Source organism: Cladophialophora immunda, assembly GCF_000835495.1.
Source record: "Cladophialophora immunda strain CBS 83496 unplaced genomic scaffold supercont1.7, whole genome shotgun sequence".
Taxonomy (NCBI): domain Eukaryota; kingdom Fungi; phylum Ascomycota; class Eurotiomycetes; order Chaetothyriales; family Herpotrichiellaceae; genus Cladophialophora; species Cladophialophora immunda.
This window is the reverse complement of record NW_015622547.1, coordinates 3,641,898-3,664,841: the sequence shown is the minus strand read 5'-3', so window position 1 is coordinate 3,664,841 and position 22,944 is coordinate 3,641,898. Positions and strand designations below refer to the sequence as shown.

At 55.4% G+C, this 22,944-nt stretch overlaps 8 protein-coding genes across 11 annotated transcripts; 4 read left to right on the top strand and 4 right to left on the bottom strand.

Annotated features, from left to right (window-relative positions):
- Positions 1–165: 165 nt before the first annotated feature.
- On the bottom strand, positions 166–2,554 carry PV07_11961 (uncharacterized protein). Its single transcript, XM_016399442.1, has one exon. The coding sequence runs from the start codon at positions 2,108–2,110 to the stop codon at positions 1,688–1,690; it is 423 nt and encodes a 140-aa protein (XP_016244004.1). The 5' UTR covers positions 2,111–2,554; the 3' UTR covers positions 166–1,687.
- A 431-nt stretch (positions 2,555–2,985) lies between these two features.
- On the top strand, positions 2,986–5,909 carry PV07_11960 (uncharacterized protein). The gene is made up of 2 exons (XM_016399441.1): positions 2,986–4,296; positions 4,352–5,909. The coding sequence occupies exons 1-2, from the start codon at positions 3,483–3,485 to the stop codon at positions 5,362–5,364; spliced, it is 1,827 nt and encodes a 608-aa protein (XP_016244003.1). The 5' UTR covers positions 2,986–3,482; the 3' UTR covers positions 5,365–5,909.
- A 57-nt stretch (positions 5,910–5,966) lies between these two features.
- On the top strand, positions 5,967–8,998 carry PV07_11959. 4 transcript variants are annotated; one of them, XM_016399437.1, is made up of 6 exons: positions 5,967–7,119; positions 7,180–7,391; positions 7,447–7,564; positions 7,620–8,103; positions 8,162–8,376; positions 8,524–8,998. In XM_016399437.1, the coding sequence occupies exons 1-6, from the start codon at positions 6,990–6,992 to the stop codon at positions 8,703–8,705; spliced, it is 1,341 nt and encodes a 446-aa protein (XP_016243999.1). In that variant the 5' UTR covers positions 5,967–6,989; the 3' UTR covers positions 8,706–8,998. The 4 variants fall into 4 exon arrangements, with proteins under 4 accessions (XP_016243999.1, XP_016244001.1, XP_016244000.1 ...); XM_016399439.1 differs by having other exon boundaries at positions 7,620–8,376; XM_016399438.1 differs by having other exon boundaries at positions 5,967–7,564.
- A 963-nt stretch (positions 8,999–9,961) lies between these two features.
- Positions 9,962–15,331, top strand: PV07_11958 (uncharacterized protein). The gene is made up of 2 exons (XM_016399436.1): positions 9,962–10,458; positions 10,515–15,331. Exons 1-2 carry the CDS (start codon positions 10,407–10,409, stop codon positions 15,149–15,151), a joined length of 4,689 nt encoding a protein of 1,562 aa, XP_016243998.1. The 5' UTR covers positions 9,962–10,406; the 3' UTR covers positions 15,152–15,331.
- A 214-nt stretch (positions 15,332–15,545) lies between these two features.
- On the bottom strand, positions 15,546–16,776 carry PV07_11957 (uncharacterized protein; the record flags this gene model as incomplete). Its single annotated transcript, XM_016399435.1, has 1 exon — positions 15,546–16,776. One exon carries the CDS (start codon positions 16,774–16,776, stop codon positions 15,754–15,756), a length of 1,023 nt encoding a protein of 340 aa, XP_016243997.1. The 3' UTR covers positions 15,546–15,753.
- An 888-nt stretch (positions 16,777–17,664) lies between these two features.
- Positions 17,665–18,921, bottom strand: PV07_11956 (uncharacterized protein). The gene has a single exon (XM_016399434.1). The coding sequence runs from the start codon at positions 18,658–18,660 to the stop codon at positions 17,788–17,790; it is 873 nt and encodes a 290-aa protein (XP_016243996.1). The 5' UTR covers positions 18,661–18,921; the 3' UTR covers positions 17,665–17,787.
- Positions 18,922–19,137: 216 nt separating this feature from the next.
- On the top strand, positions 19,138–21,656 carry PV07_11955 (uncharacterized protein). Its single transcript, XM_016399433.1, has 2 exons — positions 19,138–21,013; positions 21,081–21,656. The coding sequence occupies exons 1-2, from the start codon at positions 19,203–19,205 to the stop codon at positions 21,178–21,180; spliced, it is 1,911 nt and encodes a 636-aa protein (XP_016243995.1). The 5' UTR covers positions 19,138–19,202; the 3' UTR covers positions 21,181–21,656.
- Positions 21,416–22,662, bottom strand: PV07_11954 (uncharacterized protein). Its single transcript, XM_016399432.1, has one exon. It carries the CDS (start codon positions 22,494–22,496, stop codon positions 22,119–22,121), a length of 378 nt encoding a protein of 125 aa, XP_016243994.1. The 5' UTR covers positions 22,497–22,662; the 3' UTR covers positions 21,416–22,118.
- Between the last annotated feature and the right edge of the window lie 282 nt (positions 22,663–22,944).

Genomic DNA, 22,944 nt, shown 5'->3' with positions numbered 1-22,944 from the left:
AGCCTTATCAGCCCTGATGGTCGATTCAACCCTATTATCAGTTTAGTTGCAAATAAAACCAAATGACCACTCTCTCAAGGCCCCGATTCGCGTGGGTCTCTGCATCCTCTCTGACAGAAGCAACCTCGGCTCCCTCGATAACGCTGCCGCAACGATCCAAAAGCACTCTCGTCCTATCCCCATTCGATGGAAGTCTACTTCATACTATTGCCTGAGGCGACTTCCGCCGCTCCATGGTGTGGGGCACCTTGTCCTGCTTCGGGGAGGTCAGCGAGAGGGATCACGGATCTGACTCTCTGACTGCGGACTAAGGCCTCAAAATCAGAGTGAGGTTCCGGGTTGACCCTCCCTGGTGGCCTATTATAAACACGACTGACATGATCGGCAGTTTGTCATTGCTCCCAAAGAAACCCTCGAACGACCCGGTGCACTGCAAGGGCCAGTCCTATAAGAACCCGCAACGGCTCGACATGTTGCTGAGAGTGAACTCGAGAACTCTTCCTGGGAGAGAGTTTGGCACTCTGTCATAAGGCCTTCCATCTACAAGGATCACTCCAGAACATTGCACACCCCGCAGGACATGAAACAGGAGAGCAAACAATTTGGACCAATATCCCCATCAATAACCAAGGGAATCATGACGACCATCCGAACTAGTTATCGTCATCTACTTCCCGCGACATGCCCACATGTTTTCAGCGCAGATCACTTTTGTCAACATGAATGGAAGCAGCCTGCCTTCACAGCGATGTGCCGAGTCAGTATCACAATCATCCGGTCGGAGTGCAACTTTAAGAGAAAGGCGTGTCGTCAAGACAACTCCTCACCGACAGCCACTGGGTGCTGTTGGCCGTCCTTGCCCATGATTTGTTGACCGCCAGTTGTTGTTTTTTGTTCACGACCATCTAGGTGTCGAGTAATATCGGTGATGCGGACCCGTGGCTCTGGATGCCATCTCTAGTCGTCAATCTTTCTCAAGCATTGTTGCTTCTGTGGGAAATGTGGTGTCGGTTCATCCAGAGGCCGATACGCCACTTGCCAAATCATCCCGACCGAGAACTCAAAAAGGTTGCCCCCCTCCACTCATCTCGCAATATTTGATTAATGCAAATATGTGCTGTCAACAATGGGTTTGAAGACGTACACGCAAAGTCCAGGCAGAATGACAAGATGACAATTTAAGGGAGGAATATTTCAATTTTCCCTGGCAAACCCGTCCCCAAGGTGCGGCGCCCCCGAAATACTTGACCTTAAGCAGCGCAAGCCCCAAGCAGCTGACCATTCCATTTGTGTTCTTGGGTGACGAGGTTGGATGCCTCCGTGCCATGGAAAATATGTGATGGCCCATCTGAAGAGCGAATCGAAGTCTTTCGCTCGTGTACCCCGTACATGATCAAGCCTGACTGCTCGAGAGAGTATGACTCACAATACTCGCTCTGAAACAGATGAACAGCATTCAAATGTCCCTTCCGAGATCCATGGTGTGAAAGAGTTTTTGGTTGCTCGGCAGCGAATGATCGGCGACGATATCAACAAACCCCGAAAATTTCAGCCTTGTATTCACTCATGAAACGCGGTATCCACTGCAAGACAGAACGGATGCTCCCAGAGGTTGTGAGGGCCGGCTCTGACCGGTGCTCAAACCAGTTGTCACCGCGGTGCAGAAAGCACGGACAGCAGACTATGATCATTTGTCCTGGAGCAAAGACCTCACCTGCACGGGCGCAGAAGACCCATGTTGATGAAACGCGTACACAGCAAATGGACAAAATGCCTTGGCCGTCCGTGCAGTCGCTTGCAGAAACGCTACACATTCCATATTGCCTTCACCGCCCGTGCAAGGAGGAAGGATGATTCGAGGAGATGCTGAAGACTGCCCGAGTGTAAGGCTCCCGTGACGGATCATTGCCAAGTCCGCAGGATCTCGCGAGACTGGGGAGATTGGGCCCCCCTGATCGACAACCAGAGAACACATTTCAGGCCCGAGGAATTTTCCCCCCAATCGTCTTGATGCGGGCGTAGGGTTCGGGCACCATCCAGCTAAGTGTAGGTTCAAACAGCGGTCTATGCGATACGCTACCAGTGCTCGGCTGTTGCAGAGCGGTAGCATGTTCCGAAGGGGTTGTGCAGATGGTGCCTTATAAACTTGTGTTGCAAGGCGCCAAGATCACAACAGCTCGTCGAAGCTACAGTGCTGTACTGTAAGTCCAGGTTGATACCACGAGAACCAGACGTATTACCGGCGCCACCAGCGCCAACCCCAAAGCCTTGCTCCGCAAATCGGTGAGTCCAAATCTCGCGGAAGGCTTGGTGAGATGAGCCGGATGAGACACGGCGAGACAGGATGGTTCACAGCCACAGGCTCCCGGGGCCTGGAGCTTAATAATAGCATCTCTCAGTAGGGGCAAGACAATCATCCTCGACACCGGTTTCGAAGTCCTCGTAAGCTGCGGGTTCATGACGGCTCAAGGCCTGATATGCAAGGCCGAGTCGTGCTGGGCCAAAAGAGCATAATGGACAGGATGGGAATTCCCTGAGCACGGGCCAGCCACAGGAAATAAATGCCGCCCAAAGCTTGCGAGCTTCGTCTGGATCAAGCCGTACTTCGTAAACCTAGGTAAGTGCCTGATGGATCTCCAGCTGGAGCTGTTCGCGGCGAGCGCAGCTCGACAGGGGACTCGAGCCTATTATTTCACAGGCTCGCAGGTGAGGAAAAACCCTAAAGACTCATGCGCAACGGCCCAAGATGATCCACTGGCTCCTTTAGCGACCTGTCCTTCGCTGGACGCAGCTGGAACAGAAGAATTTGAGGCCAGGGCTAAACAACAGAGTTTCCCGTTCTGCTACGGAGCCCCTGTCACGGATATGTGGCTCGTACGATCCACGAGGGTCTAGAACACGCCAACTGTCATCCTCGACCACCCCGATCCTAGGGATTGGCACTCCACTGCGATGTTCTGCATAGCCAGATGCCTGTGCCTAATCCTCTCTTGCTCGTTGTTGGGCCTGTTCCAGTGCCCACGTAACTTTGGACCTGCGAAAAATGGCGCGAAGGCTACGGTGTTGTACCTGCAAGTGCTCCCACCGGTCTCCTTGACCGCGCCTCACCCGCCCAAGGCCATCTGAGAAAAAAAAAGGACCCTCACATCTGGTCGTACATGACTCTTGTGGCCCGACACAGCCGAGTGCTTCCTCGACGTCTTTTCTTCTTTGTTTGTTCACAGCTGGTTTCCGTTTGCCCAAAAGGCTGGTCTCCAGAGCATTTTGGCTGTGAGAGCGTGGCCCTTTATCCTCCTTGTTACTCCCTTGTAATAATTCCGGTCCTTCGTTAATACTTCTCCCAGCTCCCGCATTGGCTTTTCTCACTTGCAACCTGCCCAGAGAATTCCACACGCCTCCCTGCACGGTTGTCCGAGTTGTCTCTACCCTTGACCATTTTCCCGGCAGCCGATCTTCATGGGCGTGCGAGATCAGCCCTGCCAATGACCTCCCAGCCTCTGTCGCTGGATAATGGCTTGCCAACTGTCGCCAAACGGCAACCGGTAGTCGTGCAAATACAAGAGCTTGGCCTGTGCCTGTCAAGTAGGGGGAGATGCGACGAAGTCACTCATGGCGTCGTGGAAGTTTTGGGAAAGTCGGAAGATGGTATCAGGAATGGTGCAAGATCCATGTTGGACGGACTGGGACTGAAAAGACCATACCATGATATTGGATTGGGTCAGAAACGGACTTTGCGGCCCAAGCCGCGACGGAGGTCATCGTCACTAGGGTCACTGGATGGGATCAATATGGGGCATGACGACGACTTGGGTCGGAGCGACCAGCCTGCGAGCATCTATAAAACCAGAAGTTCCGACGCCGCGGGGCCTTTTATGGCGCGGGTGGGAAGAGAGAGGCATGAGGGATTCCATTACGATCTGAACGGAGACCGTCCAACATTCTTAGACGTTACTGCCGCTCCTATCCACGTCCCAGGACCGTTATCCACCCATGGCTGGTACTACCCCTCTCAGTTTCTAGGACAAGTGCTCAACGGACCGTGTGGGATTGTACCACCCCTTACGCCCCCGGAGGATCTTGACTCTTTCAAATGGGAGACTCCGTCACAAACAGGCTCTAGTGGAGGTGTTCACACCGCATCCAACGTTGAAGGCGGTTCTGCAAACCAGAGACAAACCCAGCCTCGCACTAGTTCCACGTCCCGACCATCAGAGATACGAATGCCAGAACCATCGAACATGGCGCGGGACGAACCAAGCAGATCGAACTGGCTCGAACGAGCCTGCCACCATCTTGGTATGTTGCTCCTCGACTCAAACTTGATATATTCGCTAACAGGGTCTATGTACAGTTTCTTCCTCCGGAGACTCAACCAGTCCACAACAGATTCAAATGGTTGTTCAGGCTCTACCATCTCAACCAAGGTCGACCGAAACGAGGCCAATCTACGACAGAGTGGTTGAAGATGTCCAAAACCACTTCACCTCCCCACCCTACATCACAATCACGCACGCATATTTCCAAGCCATCAGCATGGACGAAGTTCCCGCCTCGCCTCCCGCGACACCCAACACCAACTATCCGAGTGACGACTACTTCCAGGATCACACCGTGTTCACACATGCGGCCGTGGTTCCGGCGTACCACTCCCAGACAGCCACTTTCAGTGCAGTTGCCCCACGGCCCTCGAACATCATTGCAGCTCCAAGCAGTATTCAGATTTCGATCTTGGAGCGGTACATTCCGCCTACCACACCCCGGGAAGTCGAGGACTTTTTCACGTTGAGCAGACGATCCTATTTAGCCGACCGGCTGCTTGAATTGTCCTCGAATGACGGGTCGTTACTACTGATCTACCCGACGAAGCAGGGCGGGCAAACATTTGCGAACCGTTACATCGGGCCAGTCATCGAACCTTTTCTACGGCAGTTTATCCTTTTGAATAACCTCTACACCGACATTGCGATCCAACTAGGCCGCATGGAAGCGGTCTCGAGTATGAAGAGCTTCGAGGAGCTGCAAGCCCTACTGTCGGCAATGTGCGAGGCTCTCAGTCAGAGAGCACCGTCACGGGGTCTGCCAAGTCGGTACCAGATTATTCACGCTGAAACGGCTGAGGTGGTACTAGACCGCGCCCTGTGGAAAGAGTGGTATATTGAGCAAGAGCAGCCTCGGTTACGACAAAACTTGGTGGATTATCACAAAAGTGGCGGTCGTATGCCAGCTAGAAGCGGTCGGATTGAAGTGACACCGGGCATGCTTGCCAGAGAAGTGGTTGATGGGATCCGCCAGAGTCGGGAAACTGCAGGAAATGTTGGTGTGGAGGTTGCAGTGTTTGTCGTTCGACGCACGACTGTCGTGTAATACTCCTTTTTTTTCCGGCGACAAAGAGACTGCATCATTGACGGCGCGGCTGGCAACTGGGGATACAGCATGGCACTGTAATTTGATCAAGCATGGTGTTGCGGGCTGACAACGAGGTTTTTCGGGTGGCGCAATTTGGAGCCACAGGACAATGAATGAGCAACGAGATACCCAGCCGACTGTGCGATTCTAATGAAGTTAAAGTCGATGCACATGAACAAAGACATCCTCATGGGTGCCGGTGGTCCCATACATACCTCCTCGTCTGTACAGAGTTGGGTCAACCGCAGTTTTCCCGAACTGGCACCCATTGTCCTCTATCAACACTGACGTCGACGGCGTCGTCCACCAGGCATTATCAAAATTAGCACTGCTGGTGCGGCGATATGAGGATGACGTGCGCCGTCAAGCGAGATTGTAGATGTTTCAGAAATCTTATCACGCTGTCCAGGATTAGGATAAGTAGCACAGGAGTTCTCGATGGCTTCGAGAAACAGGACCAGCACCTACAATTACAAGTAGGGAGGCGGCGAGCTAAGTTCAACAGGGGGGGGGGGGGGGCAGAGCAGGTTACGGCGGGCGGGCGTAGGAGGGGGCAGCCAACCAAGCTGTTCAGGTACCTCAGACAATCCGGACAAACTCTCCGGGGGTGCCTGGGGCCCTGCACCTACCAATACGAGTACTTCGTACTCTGCCCAGTGCGCAGTGCCCACGGGCTTCCACCTCTCCCGCCACAGTTCCCTATCTCGACCACCTCGGAAGCCCAGTAGATAGCGGGAGATAACAGGCCGGGTCGCACAATCTTGCATCCTGGCCATTCACCCACGCCTCTAGCGACTTAGCAACCTGCGTTATCGGTTCGACGGCATGGGTCAAGAACGGGGGGATCTTGATGGACAATGCATGAAACTTGTCCATCTCCCACCACGCTACGGCCCAATTCTACCTCGCGTCTTCCAACTTCCTTGCGTCTTGGGCCTGCGATTGACTAGGTTCGGGGCAGCGTGCAGCGGGAGGCGACCTTGAACTCTACCACTACTGACTGCGACTCGCAGGATTGATCGCATTTTCCGTAGCCAACGGATGCGCAACTGGTGGTGGGCAGCGGCTGAATTGAACCATGTTGAAGCTCTCCTCGAATTTCACCACTTGATCTTCCCCTGTGCTCCCCCTCATCCGTCCTTGCCATTGTCGTTGCTGGCAGTCGCCGGTGATGTCTGTCGTTCTTGCATGACCTGGTTTCTTCTCCTTCGTTGTCTCCTGGTTGCTGTCGCGCCTGCTCTGTGAAGAGAATTGCGACTGCCCATCGCTTTTTTTGCTGCGGCTCCCGCTCGTCCCTCTTTATCTTCACTGACACTTCACTCACAGGCGGCACAGTCACTCAAATCTCATTGCCTTGGGAACGAGATCCTTTTCTTCTTTTGCACATATTATTTGTCACTGCTGGTGGTTGGTTTATGCCCGACCTCTGACCCGGCGTTGCTACTTTACCACCACTGGCAACACTTCTGAGCGATTGAACTCGAAAGGTTCTCCTTTTGCTCAGACCACCAAAGTGTTTTGACATCAGTACTGCTCTTAATATTACCTCCCTCCATCCAAGGCTCGGGAGACCTCAAAAAACCATGGGTGCTCAACCAGTCTTGATCTTTCTGGTGCTTGCGGCCATCTGCGCCACAATCAACGCCATTCCCACCATCTCAGCGGTCGGCTCCAAGTTCTTTACAAGTGATGGCGACCAATTCTTCATCAAAGGCATGGCTGAGTCCCTGCAAGGCACTTCTTGATCGTGGCTGACTGAAGCGTTCTCCGCAGGTGTTGCCTACCAGCTGGTCGAAGATGACCCCCTCGTGAACACCACCCAATGCAAAATGGATGCCGCGCTCATGCAGCAATTGGGCGCCAACACCATTCGTGTGTACCATGTGGACGCATCTGCGGACCATTCGGGTTGCATGAACGCCTTCGCCGCGGTTGGGATCTATTTGTTTGTGGATATGGACAGCTTCAAAACATACATTCGATACGTACGGCAGAGAAGAATGACCAGGGCAAGAGACGGGACAGCTGACACTAGGCCAGGATACTGACTCGTCGTGGACCGCGAACAAATCAGCCTCCTACAGAGCTGTTATGGACAACTTTCAACAATACGACAACACCGCTGGCTTTTTCGTGGGTAACGAGGTGCTCAATGTTTGTATGTGACAGATGCCTCTCACTGAGGGTCCGGGAGCCTGCTAATAAGCCAACAGTGGCTGATTCTGGAGCTGCTCCATATCTTCTCTCCGCCGCTGCCGACCTCAAGAGTTACCGGGACGCCAAAGGCTACCGCAAGATCCCCATCGGCTACTCGGCGACTGACACTGCCGTTCTTCGGCCTATGCTTCAAGACTACTTGGTGTGCCGTCCTAACGTGACCGAACGCCTCGACTTCTATGCATTGAACAGCTACGAGTGGTGCGGATCCACACCCGATTTCCAGACTTCGGGATACATTGGATTGCAGGCGCTTGCCGAGAATTACCCGGTCCCCATTTTCTTCTCGGAGGATGGATGCAATACAGTGCCGCCGCGAACATTCGACGATCAAGCTGCCATCTTTGGCCCTCAGATGGTTGACACCTGGTCTGGAGCAATCATCTACGAGTGGATTCAGGAGATGAACAATTACGGGCTCGTCTCGTATGGCCCGCAGGTCGGAGCAGACGTCAACGACGGGTCGACTATTGTGCAAGGGTAGATGACGGCTTACCAACCACGAGTTTTATGCGCGATCGAGCTGACCAAGTGACAGATTCACTCGCCAAGGAGTCCCGACTCCCGTGTCACCGGATTTCAGCAACCTCCAACAACAATGGAAGACGCTGACCCCTACAGGCGTGAGTTCTGGTCAGTATGCGGCGACAGTCACGACCACGCCGCCGGCTTGCCCCAGTTCGACCGCAGGAGGATGGACAGTGGACCCCAGCGCACCTCTCCCGACGATTGGAGTGGGTGCCGTCTCAGCAGGTATGCCAAGCGGCGTGCCGAAGGGCAGCATTACAGTGGTCCCTTCTGCCGCCGGAACCCCTTCTCCTTCTACTTCGCTCTCTGTTTCTCCTTCCACGTCGCCGTCGGTTTCGACTTCGCAGACCAGTAGTACTTACAGCTCGACAGTCACCCCATCATCGGTCTCCTCGACAGCCAGCGGCACCTCATCAGGAGGCGGCAGCTCGGCCACCTCCCAGGGAGCTGCTGGCAGAACCGCCTCCGGACCTCCCTCGTTCAAGGATGCTGGATTTGTGGGCATGGTGTTTGCATTGGCGACCGTGGGCGCCGGCGTGATGGTCTGGTTGTGAAGCACCAGCAGGGGTGTGGCAAGCAGGGGGTGTGGTTGATCTTACGACTCACGAAAAACATAACTGCGAGTTTCGAACGGGGAAGAGTTCAGAAATGCGACCAAGTGTTGGGTGAAAGTGGAAAGGTAGACGATACACAAGTATGGTACGTGACTGCAACAAGGAAACCGACATAGATTTAATGGTAATGCACGATTGACGGGCAGGCGTTTGCCATGTGTTCTGTTTATGCTCTTCACTCGCCAGCAAGAGTTGATATTCCGATAGATGCAAAATGGTGGATGCCGATTGACATATAGCCTTCGCGATCTGCATAACCGAGACGTGCTTGCGCAACCATTTGTCAACCGCTTCGGCTGATGCCCGAGACTCCGTCCCAACCAGAGTAGCGGCATGTCCCATTCGGGAAGCGCTGGTCTCGAACAATGTGAGTTGACGGCCTTGTCGCAGCGGTCCGGCTATTACGGCACGTCGCCCCCTTGTGGTCAGCCAAGCAGAAGAAGAATAGTTCGAATAGGAAGATAATGAGGACCGTAAGGGTGATGGGATCCGGGAGGAAGAAGGGTGGACAGAGTAAGCCGTCGAGTATACCCCCGTCCCGTCTTCCTATTCTGGCCACCCTACACGGAGGATCCAGTAGGCGTCATCTGCCCGAGAAATTCGGCCGAAGAACATGAGTCAAGCAGGTGGATTGGGCAAGTGGTAGAAGTGAGCGACGCGTCGAGATGAGCCACACAGCTGTTGACACTTGAGGCTGACACGAGTCGTGAAGGCATGAAAGCGAAGGTGAATGGAAGGGGGAAGAAAAAAATATTAAGTTAAGTCCGGAAAATCATGCTGACCCACCGTGTAATATTGTATCTACTTGTAGTGTCTAACTGCATCGCCCTTGGTGCTGCTGCCGCTGCCGCTGCCGTTGGTGGCTTTTTCATCCTGACCTCACCGGTATTTCATCCTTTTTTCACTTTTCAATGTGTGTGAGGTGTGATGCCCACCACCCCAACGTGACGACATTATTATGGCTCCTTCGTGAACCGCCCATCGCATCCCATCCCATCGGCTACTGTCAGAGCAAATGGATCTGTTCGGTGATGGTTTCTTACGCTCTGTGTCCAGGCCAACAAGTCCCCCAGCTGCATGGAACCCGTTGCGTTGCAGTGATGTGATTCGGACGAAGCATCCCATGTCCATTATCATTACCCGCACCATGGCATCCCCTTCCTTTTGCTCTTCCCTTTGCCTTGCTTTTTCTTCTCCCAACCCGCTCCAGGCTTATAAATCCGTCCTCCTCCACGTGCCCTGGCGGCTGCTTGTTGAACTCCGCAATGTCCGGCCCTGACTTGTCATTGGCATTCGCTAGCCTCTGGGTACGGTCCCCTGTTCGCCGTTCGAACCCTTGCGGTGTGTAGGGCCTACTGTCGCCGCGTATCTCCATTCGTTCGCTTCCCCCTCTGTCTCTGCCCTACTTCATTATTTTCATTTCTCTGGTCCTTCCAAGACTTTTTTGAGGTGGCATCCTTCTCTCTGTCTCTCCGGGTTCAAGACTCAATCTCCGGAGAGCGTCCGACCTGCCGGACATTGACAAACCCTTTTAATCTGAGAGTTGACCGACCTTCACCTTGGACTCAAGAGTGCTCTGTATATCAACCTGCCCACAGAGCACCTATATCTCCAAGGAACCCAAAAAGGAAGTGAGCCAACATGTTCAACCAGCACAGTGGAGAGATGTTCCGCCGGCGGTACGGCCGCGAACGTGAGTACCTCCCGACCCCAGACCCTCAATATCGGACGAAGCACTGACAAGCCTAGCATCTCTCGCGAACTTGCACAATGTCGCCTTGCCTGGGCAGCTGTCGCAGGATGCAAGCGCTGTGCCTTCGCCTCATGGTTCTGGGGAGCCCTCGAGAAGCCAGAGCCAGGAGCGGGACGGGACGTGGGGTGAGCGTGATATCGGAGGGCCCGTCAGCCGTGAAGAGGCCATGGCAGAGTTTGAGGAGATTCGGAGGGAGATCTCCAAGATCAGCCTGCAGCGTACCGCAACTCGTGAATCCGGCGCTGAAAAGGCCAGGACTTGGCTCTCTAGAGGTCGATCGCGGCCCTCGATGGCTCGGACCCGAACAACCGCTTCAAGAGCCAGCAGTATGGCTACTGACGCGACCTGGGACAAAGAGGCTGGTCCGGAGCCGGCCGAGGAGGACGACCTGGATCTGGGTGCTTTCCTCAAGGATGGCCATTTCGAGAAACGCACCGAAGCAGGCGAGTCGGCCAAGAAGGTTGGAGTTCTGTTCAGGAATCTCACAGTCAAGGGCGTGGGTGCTCAAGCCACCTTCACAAAGACTCTGCCAGAGGCCATCATGGGCACGTTTGGACCCGACCTGTATCATCTTGTGACCAGATTCGTCCCTGCTCTCAAAGTCGGCAAACCGCCTCCGACGAGGGACCTGATCCACGATTTCACGGGCAGTGTGCGCGACGGCGAAATGATGCTGGTGCTCGGCCGTCCTGGATCAGGCTGCTCAACCTTCCTCAAGGTCATCGCCAACCAACGGGAAAGCTTTGCCGGTGTCGAAGGCCTGGTCACTTACGGTGGTATCTCCGCCGAAGAACAAAAGAAGCGCTACCGTGGCGAAGTCAATTACAATCCCGAGGACGATCAACACCTCCCTAATTTGACTGTGTGGCAGACCCTGAAGTTTGCGCTGATGAACAAGACCAAGAAACATGATGCTAGCACCATCCCCATTATCATCGATGCGCTCCTGAAGATGTTTGGCATCTCCCACACGAGAGACACGTTGGTGGGAAACGAGTACGTGCGAGGTGTTTCCGGGGGAGAACGAAAACGAGTTGGGATCGCAGAGACCTTGGCGACAAAGTCGACGGTGGTCTGTTGGGATAACTCGACCCGCGGTTTGGATGCCTCTACCGCTTTGGACTACGCAAAGTCGCTGCGGGTCATGACTGACATTTCCAACCGAACCACCTTCGTCACCCTCTATCAGGCAGGTGAAGGGATCTACGACCTCATGGATAAAGTCTTGGTCATTGAGCAAGGCCGCATGATCTACCAAGGCCCGGTGAAGCAGGCGCGGCAGTATTTCGTTGACTTGGGGTTCCATGCCCCCGACCGGCAAACCACGGCGGACTTCCTGACTTCCGTGGGCGATCCCAACGAACGACAGTTCCGGGACGGCATGGAAGCTGCAACACCCAAAACTGCACAAGAGCTGGAGGCGGCATACCGCCAATCAGACATCTACAAAGGCGTGCTTGCCGAAGTCGAACGCTACGAGAGCGAAATCAAGGCTTCTGACCGTTCAGACGCCAGACAGTTCCAGGCGGCCGTCCAGGAGCAAAAGAGCAACAGTAAGCTCATCTCAACGCGATCCAGCTATACGGTCTCGTTTTGGCGTCAAGTCATGGCTTGCACGCTTCGCGAGTTCTGGCTTTTCTGGGGCGACAAGTCGACGCTGTACACCAAGGCCTTTATCATCATCTCTAACGCTCTCATCGTTGGTTCCCTGTTTTACGGAGAAAGTCTCGACACCAGCGGCGCTTTCTCTAGAGGCGGTGCTCTGTTTTTTTCGATTTTGTTCCTTGGCTGGCTACAACTGACTGAACTGGTGAGGGCGGTCAGCGGCCGTGTCGTGATCGAACGACATCGTGACTATGCCTTCTATCGACCCAGCGCTGTGGTCATTGCCAGAGTGGTCCTCGATCTGCCAGTCATCGCGGTCCAGGCTGTCGTCTTCACCATTGTTCTCTACTTTATGGCCAATCTCGATGTCGACGCCGGCAAATTCTTCACTACCCTGCTTTTCGTGTATATCAGCACGATTTGTATTACAGCACTCTATCGGATGTTTGCGGCATTGAGCCCTACCATCGACGATGCGGTCAGATTTTCCGGCCTTGCGCTCAATCTCTTGGTCATCTTTGTGGGTTATACGATCCCAAAGACCACATTGACGGGCGACGTGATCTGGTTCGGTTGGTTGTTCTACATCAATCCTGTTTCGTACTCGTACGAAGCAGTGTTGACGAACGAGTTCCATGGTCGATCAATGGAATGCTCTCCTTCAAACTTGATACCCCGTGGCCCCAACGCCCAGCCGGGTTATCAAGGGTGTTCGCTCTCTGGGGCTACTTTGGGCAGCACCAGAGTCAGCGGTGATGCTTATTTTCAAAGATCCTTCGGCTACTCGCGGTCACATCTCTGGCGAAATTTTGGCGTGGTTATTGCCTTTACGGTTCTGTACATCCTTGTCACCGCTTTCGCTTCTGAGATTTTCTCATTTGCTGGAGGTGGCGGCGGCGCGTTGATCTTCAAGAAAACCCGCAAGGCAAAGAAGATGGTGAGTGAAGAGACTAAACACGGGGACGAAGAGAAGGCCGTAGCACCCGCAGAGCCCTGCTCAAGTGGTACCTCAGAAGTCATGAAGGACGAGCAAGACGCTATCGTGGGCGGCATTGCCAAGAGCAAGAGTGTGTTCACCTGGGAGAATGTCGAGTATGAAGTCCCATACCAGGGTGGAAGGAGAAAATTACTTAACGGGGTCAACGGATATGTCAAACCCGGGGTTATGATCGCTCTTATGGGTGCGTCCGGTGCTGGCAAGACAACTTTGCTCAACACCCTCTCACAGCGGCAAACGACGGGCACTGTGTCGGGGGATATGCTGGTTGACGGCCGTCCTCTTGGGATCGAGTTCCAGCGAGGGACCGGCTTCTGCGAACAGATGGACTTGCACGACGAAGCCGCCACTATTCGTGAAGCCCTCGAGTTCTCGGCGATATTGAGACAAGATCGGAATGTGCCCAAGCAGGAGAAGCTTGACTATGTCAACAACATTATTGAACTGCTGGAACTACACGACATTGAGGATGCCATCATTGGCTCTCTGGGTGTCGAACAGCGCAAGAGACTGACAATCGGTGTCGAACTGGCGGCCAAGCCCGAGTTGCTCCTGTTCCTCGACGAGCCGACCAGCGGTCTGGATTCTCAGTCTGCCTTCTCGATTGTCCGGTTCCTGAAGAAGCTCTCTCAAGCGGGCCAAGCCATCATCTGCACAATCCACCAACCCTCCTCGATGCTGATCCAGCAATTTGACATGGTCTTGGCTCTGAACCCCGGCGGCAACCCATTCTACTTTGGCCCCATTGGGGAAAATGGCTCGGCTGTGGTTGAATACTTTGCAAAACGAGGGACTCAATGTCCACCGAACAAGAACGTGGCTGAGTTCATTCTCGAGACTGCGGCGAAAGGAGGCAAGAGACGGGCAGACGGGAAACGGGTCAACTGGAACAAAGAGTGGCTCGAGTCCGACGAGAACGCGGCCATGCTCAAGGAAATCCAACGCCTCAAGGAAGAACGGTCCAAGGAGCCGCCCAAGGAAGTGAAGGAGCAGCGAGCCTTTGCCGCTCCGGTATCTCTCCAGACGTACGAGCTCATGAAGCGGACGTTCCGTTCCTACTGGCGCGATCCGTCCTATCTGTACGCGAAGCTCTTCACCAGCGTCATCATCGGCATCTTCAACGGGTTCACGTTCTACAACCTCGACAACTCGGTGGCGTCGCTGCAAGAGCGGTTCTTCACGTCCTTCCTCATCATCGTCATCCCGCCCACGATCGTCAACGGCGTGGTCCCCAAATTCTACCAAAGCCGCGCGCTGTGGGAAGCTCGTGAATACCCGTCTCGAATTTATGGGTGGTTCGCGTTCTGCACGGCACAGGTGGTCGCCGAGGTCCCCACGGCCGTCATCAGCTCCGTCATCTACTGGCTGCTGTGGTACTACCCGACCGGACTGCCGCGCGACAGCGAGACGGCCGGGTATATGTTCCTGATGACGATGCTGTTTTACTTCTTCATGTCGTCGTGGGGCCAGTGGATCTGCGCCTTTGCGCCCTCGTTCACGGTCATCTCCAACACGCTGCCGTTCTTCTTCGTCATGGTGTCCATCTTCAACGGCATCGTGCGGCCATACAGCCAGCTGCCCGTGTTCTGGCGTTACTGGATGTACTACGTCAACCCGGCGACGTGGTGGCTGCGCGGCGTGCTCGCCGCGACGCTGAAGGACCTGACCGTGCGCTGCGCGCCGGGCGAGTCGACCCTGTACAACCCGCCCCCCGGCCAGACCTGCCAGGCGTACACGCAGCCGTTCATCGCCTCCTCGGGCCTGGGCTACGTGAGCACCCTCGCTAACGGCACGTGCGCGTACTGCCCCTACGCGAGTGGGAGGGAGTACCTCGCCACCCTGAACACCCGGCCGACCGAGCAGTGGCGGGACTTCGGCATCTTCTTGGTCTTCGTGTGCTCGAACTGGCTGCTGGTCTATTTCTTCATCTACACCGTCCGGGTCAGGAAGTGGAGCTTCGGCATGCGCTACGCCTTTGGCGCGGCGGAGAGGCTGATTGACGCGGCGAAGGGGTTGGCCAAGAGGAAGTGAAGGGAGAGATGTGGAGGAGGGAGTAGATGATAGACCGTCTGCGTTCGATGTAGGATAAAGTGTGGGTTTCAGCGACGAGGGAATAGAGCAATCTGCTGGGGAAAATAGGTCTGTTTACGACTGGACATGAAATGTGAGAACACAGATAGATGATGGTTGGTTCCAAAGAGTACACACTTGGCAATACATGTCGAAACGTTTTGCTCCTCAAAGAAGACATATAGGTGCTGAGGCAGGAAGCCGTTTCCCTCCACATGGCCGTACCCCGACCCAGCCAACCATTAATTACTACGACGCCGAACGACGAAAATGGAAATGAGTAGAGATATGAGATGCGCGACGACATTCACCATGATAGAAAACCTGGGCGGGGAGATCGGGATGAGAAGAGACTGTCATTTGGGAGATTTGCGTGCTTTTACTTCGTGCTTCTTGTTCCTCTCGCCGAGCAACATGGCATCTCTGGGGTCATTCGGCATCCGGCCTTCCGCAGTCCTTTTGGCTGGCTGCCTCCGTGCCTCGCTCCTGCACCTAAGTCGACATTGCTGAGTGCTCAATGCCTCCTGATTCGGTCTTGCGTTGCTCATTCCCTCCACGCCTCCTCACTGACCATCGTCCTCGACGCCCACGATCCGGCAACTGACCTCCCACAGGCGCTTCGCGTCGTCGACATCGTAGCACCAGGCGGCGTGGCCCGGGGCGTGCAGCACGGCGGCCTCGTCGGGCTTGACGGGGGGACTGACGGCGCAGTCGTCGAGGTACAGCCCGCCTTTGCCCTCGAGCTCTCCGTCGACGGCGGCGAGGACCGTGGTCGCGGCGCCCTGGGGCACGGACTTCATGCCGCGCATCACCTCGGGCACTGCCAAGAGGGCCGAGAAGTCGACGTGCGCCTGCAGGCCCGTGGCGATGCCGCCCGGGTGCAGCGACCAGGCGTGCAGGCCGCGGGCGCCGTAGCGGCGCTCGATCTCGTTGGCCATGTGGATGTTGGCCGTCTTGGACTGCCCATACGCGCCGAACGGGGTGTACGCGCCAGGCCCGCCCAGGGTTGGGTCGTCCAGCGACACGCACGCCTGCCGGTGCCCGATCGACGACACGTTGACCACCCGCGCGTGCCGCGTCGGGGTCGCCCCGGCCAGCAGCGCGGGTCGCAGGAGCTGGAACAGCAGGAAGTGGCCCAGGTGGTTGGTCTGGAACTGCAGCTCGTGGCCGTCCGCCGTGAGCTGGCGCGTCGGCACGGCCATGACGCCCGCGTTGTTGATCAGGATGTTGAGGGCCGGCTCCCGCGCCAGGAACGCCGCCGCGCACCGCCGCACGCTGGTGAAGTCGGCCGTGTCGAGTTCCAGCAGCTCGACCTGTCCGGGCGGTTGGGTCTCCAACACGTCCGCCAGCGCCGCCCGCGCCTTGTCCAGGTTCCGCGCCGTCGCGTAGATCTTGCACCCCGTGGCCGCCAGCGCGCGCACCGTCTCGACCCCGAGCCCGCTCGAGCACCCCGTCACCAGCGCGACCTTGTCGCCCAGCGCGTTCTCGAGCTGGTTGTCCGCGATGATTTGGAGCGCCGTCGGCCGCGAGTCCCCTGGTCCGGCGAGGTTGGAGGGGAGGTGGGCTTGGGCGTAGCGGGTGGTCATTTTTCCTCAAACGGGGACGGGAGTCGGGAAAGCGGTGGTTGTTGGTTCTTTGCAAGGGACGAAAGGGTGGCTCTGGTCGGTGAAAGGGCGTGGTTCTTCAACTGCTTGATGAATATGCTCTTTTATTCCTCTTTCTTTTTTTTTCTCAGATGGAAAAAGGCCGATGTTGGTGTTGGGCGTTGGTACTGAAGTTGGAGTTGGAACCTTGGATGTTGTCACAGCAAACTTGCCCTTTCATGACTTCATGACTCTTTATATCAACCACCTGGTTCTCCTTTCATGTGACTGTCCCGCCCTGTCCTTGGTGTCCTTCCATGACTTTGGCTCACCCTGCAAGACGGAGGAGATAAACTGCCCTGGTCCTCCGAACGCATCCTGCTTCTGTTGACACTTACCTTAACACCGAGTCGCCCTTGTTTGGATTCCTCGGTTGGTTATTTGCCCGGCGTTGTTTGTTGTTAAGTGATGGAGAACCAAGAGCGCCAATAAGCACAGAGGGGGACAGCGTGGCTGAGGCTGAACTTTCGGATGAAATCCATTCCAGAAGAAGCGTGACGGGGGTGGTTCGAAAGGCTCAACGCACCGTTCGTGCGAGATGGTGCGGTGGTGCGGGCGGCGCGCGGGTGCAGAGTGCGTATCGTTAAATTTTGGATGACGGGGGCTTATGATGCAGGCTGCTTACGGCTTCGGAGAAATTGCCAACCAACGCCGGGGAAATGTTGCAACTAAATCACTCCCCCCCCCCTGTTTTTGCGAGCCTTGTTTGTGACATGGGCTGCCCACTGCTCGGAGCGGGCACACGGCACCGGACCCTCGGAGGATTCGGGACGTGGGATCTCGAGACGGCAGATACAGACTGAAGCAGGAACCAGACTGAGTCCGATTGGGCCTCGAGTGTGCAGTTGTGTAAAAGAATCGAGCATGCCTTACTAGGTATACAGAACATATCCTGTGCAGAGATTTGATGGACACCCATTTCATCCAGCCTCAAGCCGACCCTCAATCCACCCGTCACTCCCAGCTGGAGATCCTCTGTTCCTGCCAGAATTGCCCATTGGCGCCTCCAATGTCGCCTATGGCCAACAATACGGGCGTCTGCGCTCCTTGGTCCGGCGTCTTCACTCCCCGGCCCTTGGTCATGTCCGTGTTGACGTAGCCTGGGCAACAGCTATTGATCAAGACTTTGCTGCCCTTTTGCGCGTTCTGCCGGGCGATCGTCCTCGTCATCCCAATTACGCCAGCTTTGGAGACCGCATACGCTGTGCCAGGCCAATTCCGTTGGTATGTCCCATTCGACACCGCCGCCGAGAACTCCTCCATGAGTTGGGTGATCTCTTCCGGTGTTTTCGCTGACAAGAACCGAGACCTGACGGAGCCCGAGTATCTGGAACCGAGTCGGCCCACCATGCTGGCCACGTTGACCAGTCTCCCGCCGTCCTTGATATGTGGCAGCAGTTTCTGAGTGACCTCCAATGTCCCATAATAATTGCAATGCAGAGTCTTCCTGACCACGTTCTCATTAAACCCGTCCAGCGCGATTCCGGCATTGTTGATCAGGAAATCTATGCCATCGGGATGCTCTTGTGTGATTTTCCCCGCAAACTCCTCGATGCTCCGCTTGCTGTCGATGTCCAGGGGCAGGAATTTCACGTCCGTGAGGCCTCCATGAATTCTCAGAGCTTTTGCACGTTGGAGCTGGGGGTCGGCCTTGATTGACTCAAGAGCAGCCTGGCCCCTTTCTTCGTTTCGGGCGGTCAGGTAGAGGAGTAAAGGGCCGGTGTTCAGTGGAGAGTGCGGATACTGGAGGGCGAGTTGGCGGATAATGGCGAGCCCGATTCCCTTGTTGGATCCTGTGCAAGCACCCACACGCGCATAGGCAGTCATTTTGGCGGTTGTGAGATGAAAAATGCAGAGGGGAGGAACTGCCTAGATAACGCTCTCTCATGAGTAATGGTTGTTAACTGAAGCGCTCACCTTGTTCGGAGTTAGCGGATCGAGAACGGCATGCGTGTCATTGATCTGCCTGCGGCTCCCAGGAGCCCATACATGAAGTCCCTACGAGGCGGTGGCAGTGGTCTGGGGATGCATTGTTGCAGGGTTGCACACATGTCTGCCGACGTTGACAGAACACGAGTGACAGATTCTTGGAGGCGAAGCTGACAGCGCAGAGACAAAGGACTTGGATGGGCAAAAGGAGAGAATGCTTTGGATTGCAGCGACGCCCATTGGTGGGCGATTCTCGCAGCCGAGAGGGCGCAGTGGTTGAGTCCTTGGGCCGAGGCCAACCGCCTGGACAAGCTGAGCCAGTGACGTCTTTCGCGCCGAAATGTTCAATCGCCGAAGCATTTCCAAACCTCGAGCCTCATGTGAAAAAGCACCATCCTCCTCGCCCTCTCACCTTTTTTTCCAGCCCCCCAGATCTTGCAATGGCCTCCAAATCCCTTCCCAGACCTCTCCTGAGGTTTGCAGCACCAGCCCAGCAATGTCGCTTCTACTCCCAACCCTCCGCTTCGATATTCAGAGCTTGCCCCGCATCACGTCGAGCTGGTCGCAGCGTGTCACGAGCCACAAGACCCGTCTTTGTGGCCGGCCAAAGACGCTCCATTTCTGCCAGCTTGCAGCGACGCTATGCTGACGTCGAGGAGGACGGAGGCTTCGACCCAGCCTCCGTCGAGCGCGAGTCCGATCAGGTCGACGTCTGCATCGTGGGCGCCGGCCCAGCGGGACTAAGTGCTGCTATTCGGTTAAAGCAGCTAGCCAACGAGGCCGGCAACGAGGAATTTCGCGTGGTCGTCCTGGAAAAAGCTGGGGAGGTGGGCGCGCACATCCTGTCCGGTAACGTGTTGGAACCGAGGGCAATAAATGAGTTGATCCCGGATTGGTTGAGTGAGGACAACGAAAATCGATTTACGCTGGCCACGCCTGCCGGGTCGGATAAGATGCGGTTCTTGACAAAATCAGGCGCCATTCCTATACCGGCGCCGCCGCAGATGCACAACGAGGGCAACTATATCATTTCTCTGAGCCAATTTACCAAGTGGTTGGGTGAGAGAGCTGAAGAGGTGGGTGTCGAAATCTACGCGGGCTTCGCGGGTGCGGAGATCCTTTACAATAACGAAGGCGCAGTCAAGGGCGTTGCTACGAACGACCAGGGCGTGGGGAGAAACGGAAAAGCAAAAGCCAGCTTTGAGCGAGGGATGGAGTTCCACGCTAGGGTGACCCTTTTGGCAGAGGGATGCCATGGCAGTTTGACCAAGCAGGTGTCCAAGAAGTTTGATCTGCGGAGGGACTGCCAACCGCAAACCTATGGGCTTGGAGTGAAAGAGGTCTGGGAAGTGCAACCTGACAAGTTCAAGAAGGGCGAGATATCTCATACCATGGGGTATCCGCTGTCGAAGGACACGTATGGTGGCGGATGGATGTATCACTTCGGAGACAACTTGGTCAGCCTGGGGTTGGTCGTTGGCCTCGACTATGCCAACCCTTGGATCTCCCCCTACGGCGAATTTCAGCGCATGAAGCTCCATCCATTCTACAAGTCGGTCCTGGAAGGTGGCAAGTGCATCGCATACGGCGCTCGCGCCCTCAACGAAGGCGGCTTCCAATCTATACCGAAATGTGCATTCCCTGGAGGCGCCTTGATCGGCGACACGGCTGGCTTCCTCAATGTGCCCAAGATCAAGGGCACGCACACGTCGATGAAATCTGGCATGTTGGCTGCCGAGGCCGCCTATCAAGCTCTTGCTCACAACAAAGAAACAAGCACCATCTTCCTGTACAACTACGAGGACGCCCTGCGGGAAAGCTGGATCTGGCCGGAACTCAAAGCGGTGCGCAACATGCGACCGTCTTTCCACAACCCCCTCGGCCTCTATGGGGGCATCATGTACTCTGGCCTTGAGGCTTACATCTTCCGTGGCATGATGCCTTGGACTCTGAAGCACAAGCAACCCGACTGGGCGGCCACGAAGCCCGCAGATAAGTTCTCCAAGATCGAGTATCCGAAGCCTGACGGCGAAATCACCTTTGATATCTTGACCAGTGTGTCACGGACCGGCACGAATCACGAGGAGGATCAGCCCGTGCATCTGCAGGTGAAGGATTGGGATGCCCATGCGCAGAAAGAGTGGCCGAAGTACAAAGGCGTCGAGAACCGGTTTTGTCCCGCTGGTGTGTATGAGTATGTGGAGGATGACACGAAGGATATTGGAGTGCGGTTTCAGATCAACGCTCAGAAGTAAGTTCCCCGTCACACCTGACACCAAGCTCGTTCGATCCTGAATACTGACTGTTAATGCCGCTAGCTGCATCCATTGCAAAACGTGCGATATCAAAGTGCCAGACCAAGACATCAATTGGCAAACTCCACAAGGTGGTGAAGGGCCAAGCTACAGTATCACTTGAGGTATCTCATGGGAGGACATTGTGACCAGGGAACAGTGACTCGACCTATCCAATGGGTATCAAGAGAAGTATTCTTCCATCGCGCTGCGCGGCGTCTCTATCGAGGCTGGTTTTCACTCTCGGCGGGATCCGTATGCAATATGCTTGAGTCCTAGACAGTTCTGGGAGGTCGACCTCTCCTGTGCAGTTTGCAAAAGGAATCGGAGTGTTTGATCTGGTCAGACACAAACCGAACCTGATCTCCAGTGGGCACCATCACCCTCCCTCTGACCAACCAACCAGGATCTGCAAGGAAGGAGAAATGAAATGGACACATTTTCAACCTCAGAGAGGTAGAAGGGGAAAATGGGAGGGCCGAGGAGAGAAGAGAAATGTACGCACTCTCAGAGGCACTACAGGACAAAGACAGCCTTCCGTCCTCATCGCCGTGTCCCATTGCATATAGTCAATTGAATATAATCCAGTCTCCGTCTAAAGCCGCAGCTCCCAGCTCGACTCCAGCTTGACCCAGCTCAGCTCTTCGCTTCCAGCCTCTTGATAGTAAAAGTTGCGCTACTCGAAGTGTCGGTCGATGGATCATGATGGGCATCTCCGTATGAAGTGCATGTCTCCCGTTCCCGTTAAGACTGTCGTCCCGTTCGGTTGGAGAGATTGTAGGACGAGGTGTCTGAGCCATGAAATGGGCACGCAGGGTCTTTCTAGCCGGGCTGCTACGCTGCCTTCAGCTTCAATTCTCCAGTGGGAGGCAGACAACCGCGCTGGAATTTGTTGTTTCTGAGAGAGGAAAACCAGCAACCCCTGTCAGAGCGTTGCCGAGTTCTCCTCACGTACAGCTAAGTGTCACCTGTGTCTGTAATTCAAAGCAAGGCTGGGCTTGAGCAGTTTGAAGCGTCCCCTGTAGTTGCGCAGTGCGGATAATTAGCTGACCCTGGTGCTCCTCATCGGTGGGTGGACTGCATATGAATCCATCCAGGCTGGTTCGGTGCGAGGGTCAGCCGCTCGTCCTCGTCGCATCTTCTATGCTGTGTGTCCCAATCAGCTCGGGGTCGGATCAAGGCCTTTGGCGGCTTCCGGATGTCGACCTGGATCTGTCCTTGCCGCGCGAGTCCCGGCTCGACGTGGGATCTCATTGAAACAGCCAACCACGGCCTCGGATCTGTACGGACTATATCGACGCTACTGAAGAGGAGTCCGACAGCGCGCACGTATGTTGTGAGGGCATCTTGACAGTGTTCAGACCTTGATTGATGAATGAGAGGGACTCGCCATCCCGTCTGTCTGTCCGGGAGGTGAGGATTTGGTATTGAAGGAATCATCTGTATGGATGGCAGATCTTATCAGATGTTTGACAGGTCAGAAACTCACCAGCAGTCTCAAAGTAGAATTACAGGAAGCTGATTGTCCAGCCAAAGGTACCATGTCAAGCATCACGCAAACGAGATAGCAGTTCAACGGGTGCATCACATCTCTTTCGTGGTGCTATCGAACAGTGGTGACAAGATTGCAGCCTTGACGATGAGGCTCGAATTGCAAGGCTGAATGGCCGGAAAGGGCAGGATCTCCGAGAGCGCGGACGAACAAGCTGGGAAGGTGGCCGGGAGTGGAGCCTTCGTAAAGTCCCGCCGGTCTATTGGCTGTAACGACACCGGTTTTGGGCGACACTTTTGGGCCACTGTCAGAACACAGTGTCCCGACGGTGATTGGCTGCCAGGGCTGCGTCATCCCGGCCACCAGTGGCATGCCAAGCCAGCATGTGAAACAAAT

Coding starts and splice junctions, on each gene's coding strand:
- PV07_11961 (XM_016399442.1), bottom strand. CDS start 2,110: ATGCTACCGCTCTGCAACAGCCGAGCACTGGTAGCGTATCGCATAGAC.
- PV07_11960 (XM_016399441.1), top strand. CDS start 3,483: ATGACCTCCCAGCCTCTGTCGCTGGATAATGGCTTGCCAACTGTCGCC. Junction 4,297..4,351: donor ACGAGCCTGCCACCATCTTG/GTATGTTGCTCC, acceptor GTCTATGTACAG/TTTCTTCCTCCGGAGACTCA.
- PV07_11959 (XM_016399437.1), top strand. CDS start 6,990: ATGGGTGCTCAACCAGTCTTGATCTTTCTGGTGCTTGCGGCCATCTGC. Junction 7,565..7,619: donor TAACGAGGTGCTCAATGTTT/GTATGTGACAGA, acceptor ATAAGCCAACAG/TGGCTGATTCTGGAGCTGCT. Junction 8,377..8,523: donor AGTGGGTGCCGTCTCAGCAG/GTATGCCAAGCG, acceptor ACAGCTCGACAG/TCACCCCATCATCGGTCTCC.
- PV07_11958 (XM_016399436.1), top strand. CDS start 10,407: ATGTTCAACCAGCACAGTGGAGAGATGTTCCGCCGGCGGTACGGCCGC. Junction 10,459..10,514: donor CCGGCGGTACGGCCGCGAAC/GTGAGTACCTCC, acceptor TGACAAGCCTAG/CATCTCTCGCGAACTTGCAC.
- PV07_11956 (XM_016399434.1), bottom strand. CDS start 18,660: ATGACTGCCTATGCGCGTGTGGGTGCTTGCACAGGATCCAACAAGGGA.
- PV07_11955 (XM_016399433.1), top strand. CDS start 19,203: ATGGCCTCCAAATCCCTTCCCAGACCTCTCCTGAGGTTTGCAGCACCA. Junction 21,014..21,080: donor TTTCAGATCAACGCTCAGAA/GTAAGTTCCCCG, acceptor TAATGCCGCTAG/CTGCATCCATTGCAAAACGT.
- PV07_11954 (XM_016399432.1), bottom strand. CDS start 22,496: ATGATTCCTTCAATACCAAATCCTCACCTCCCGGACAGACAGACGGGA.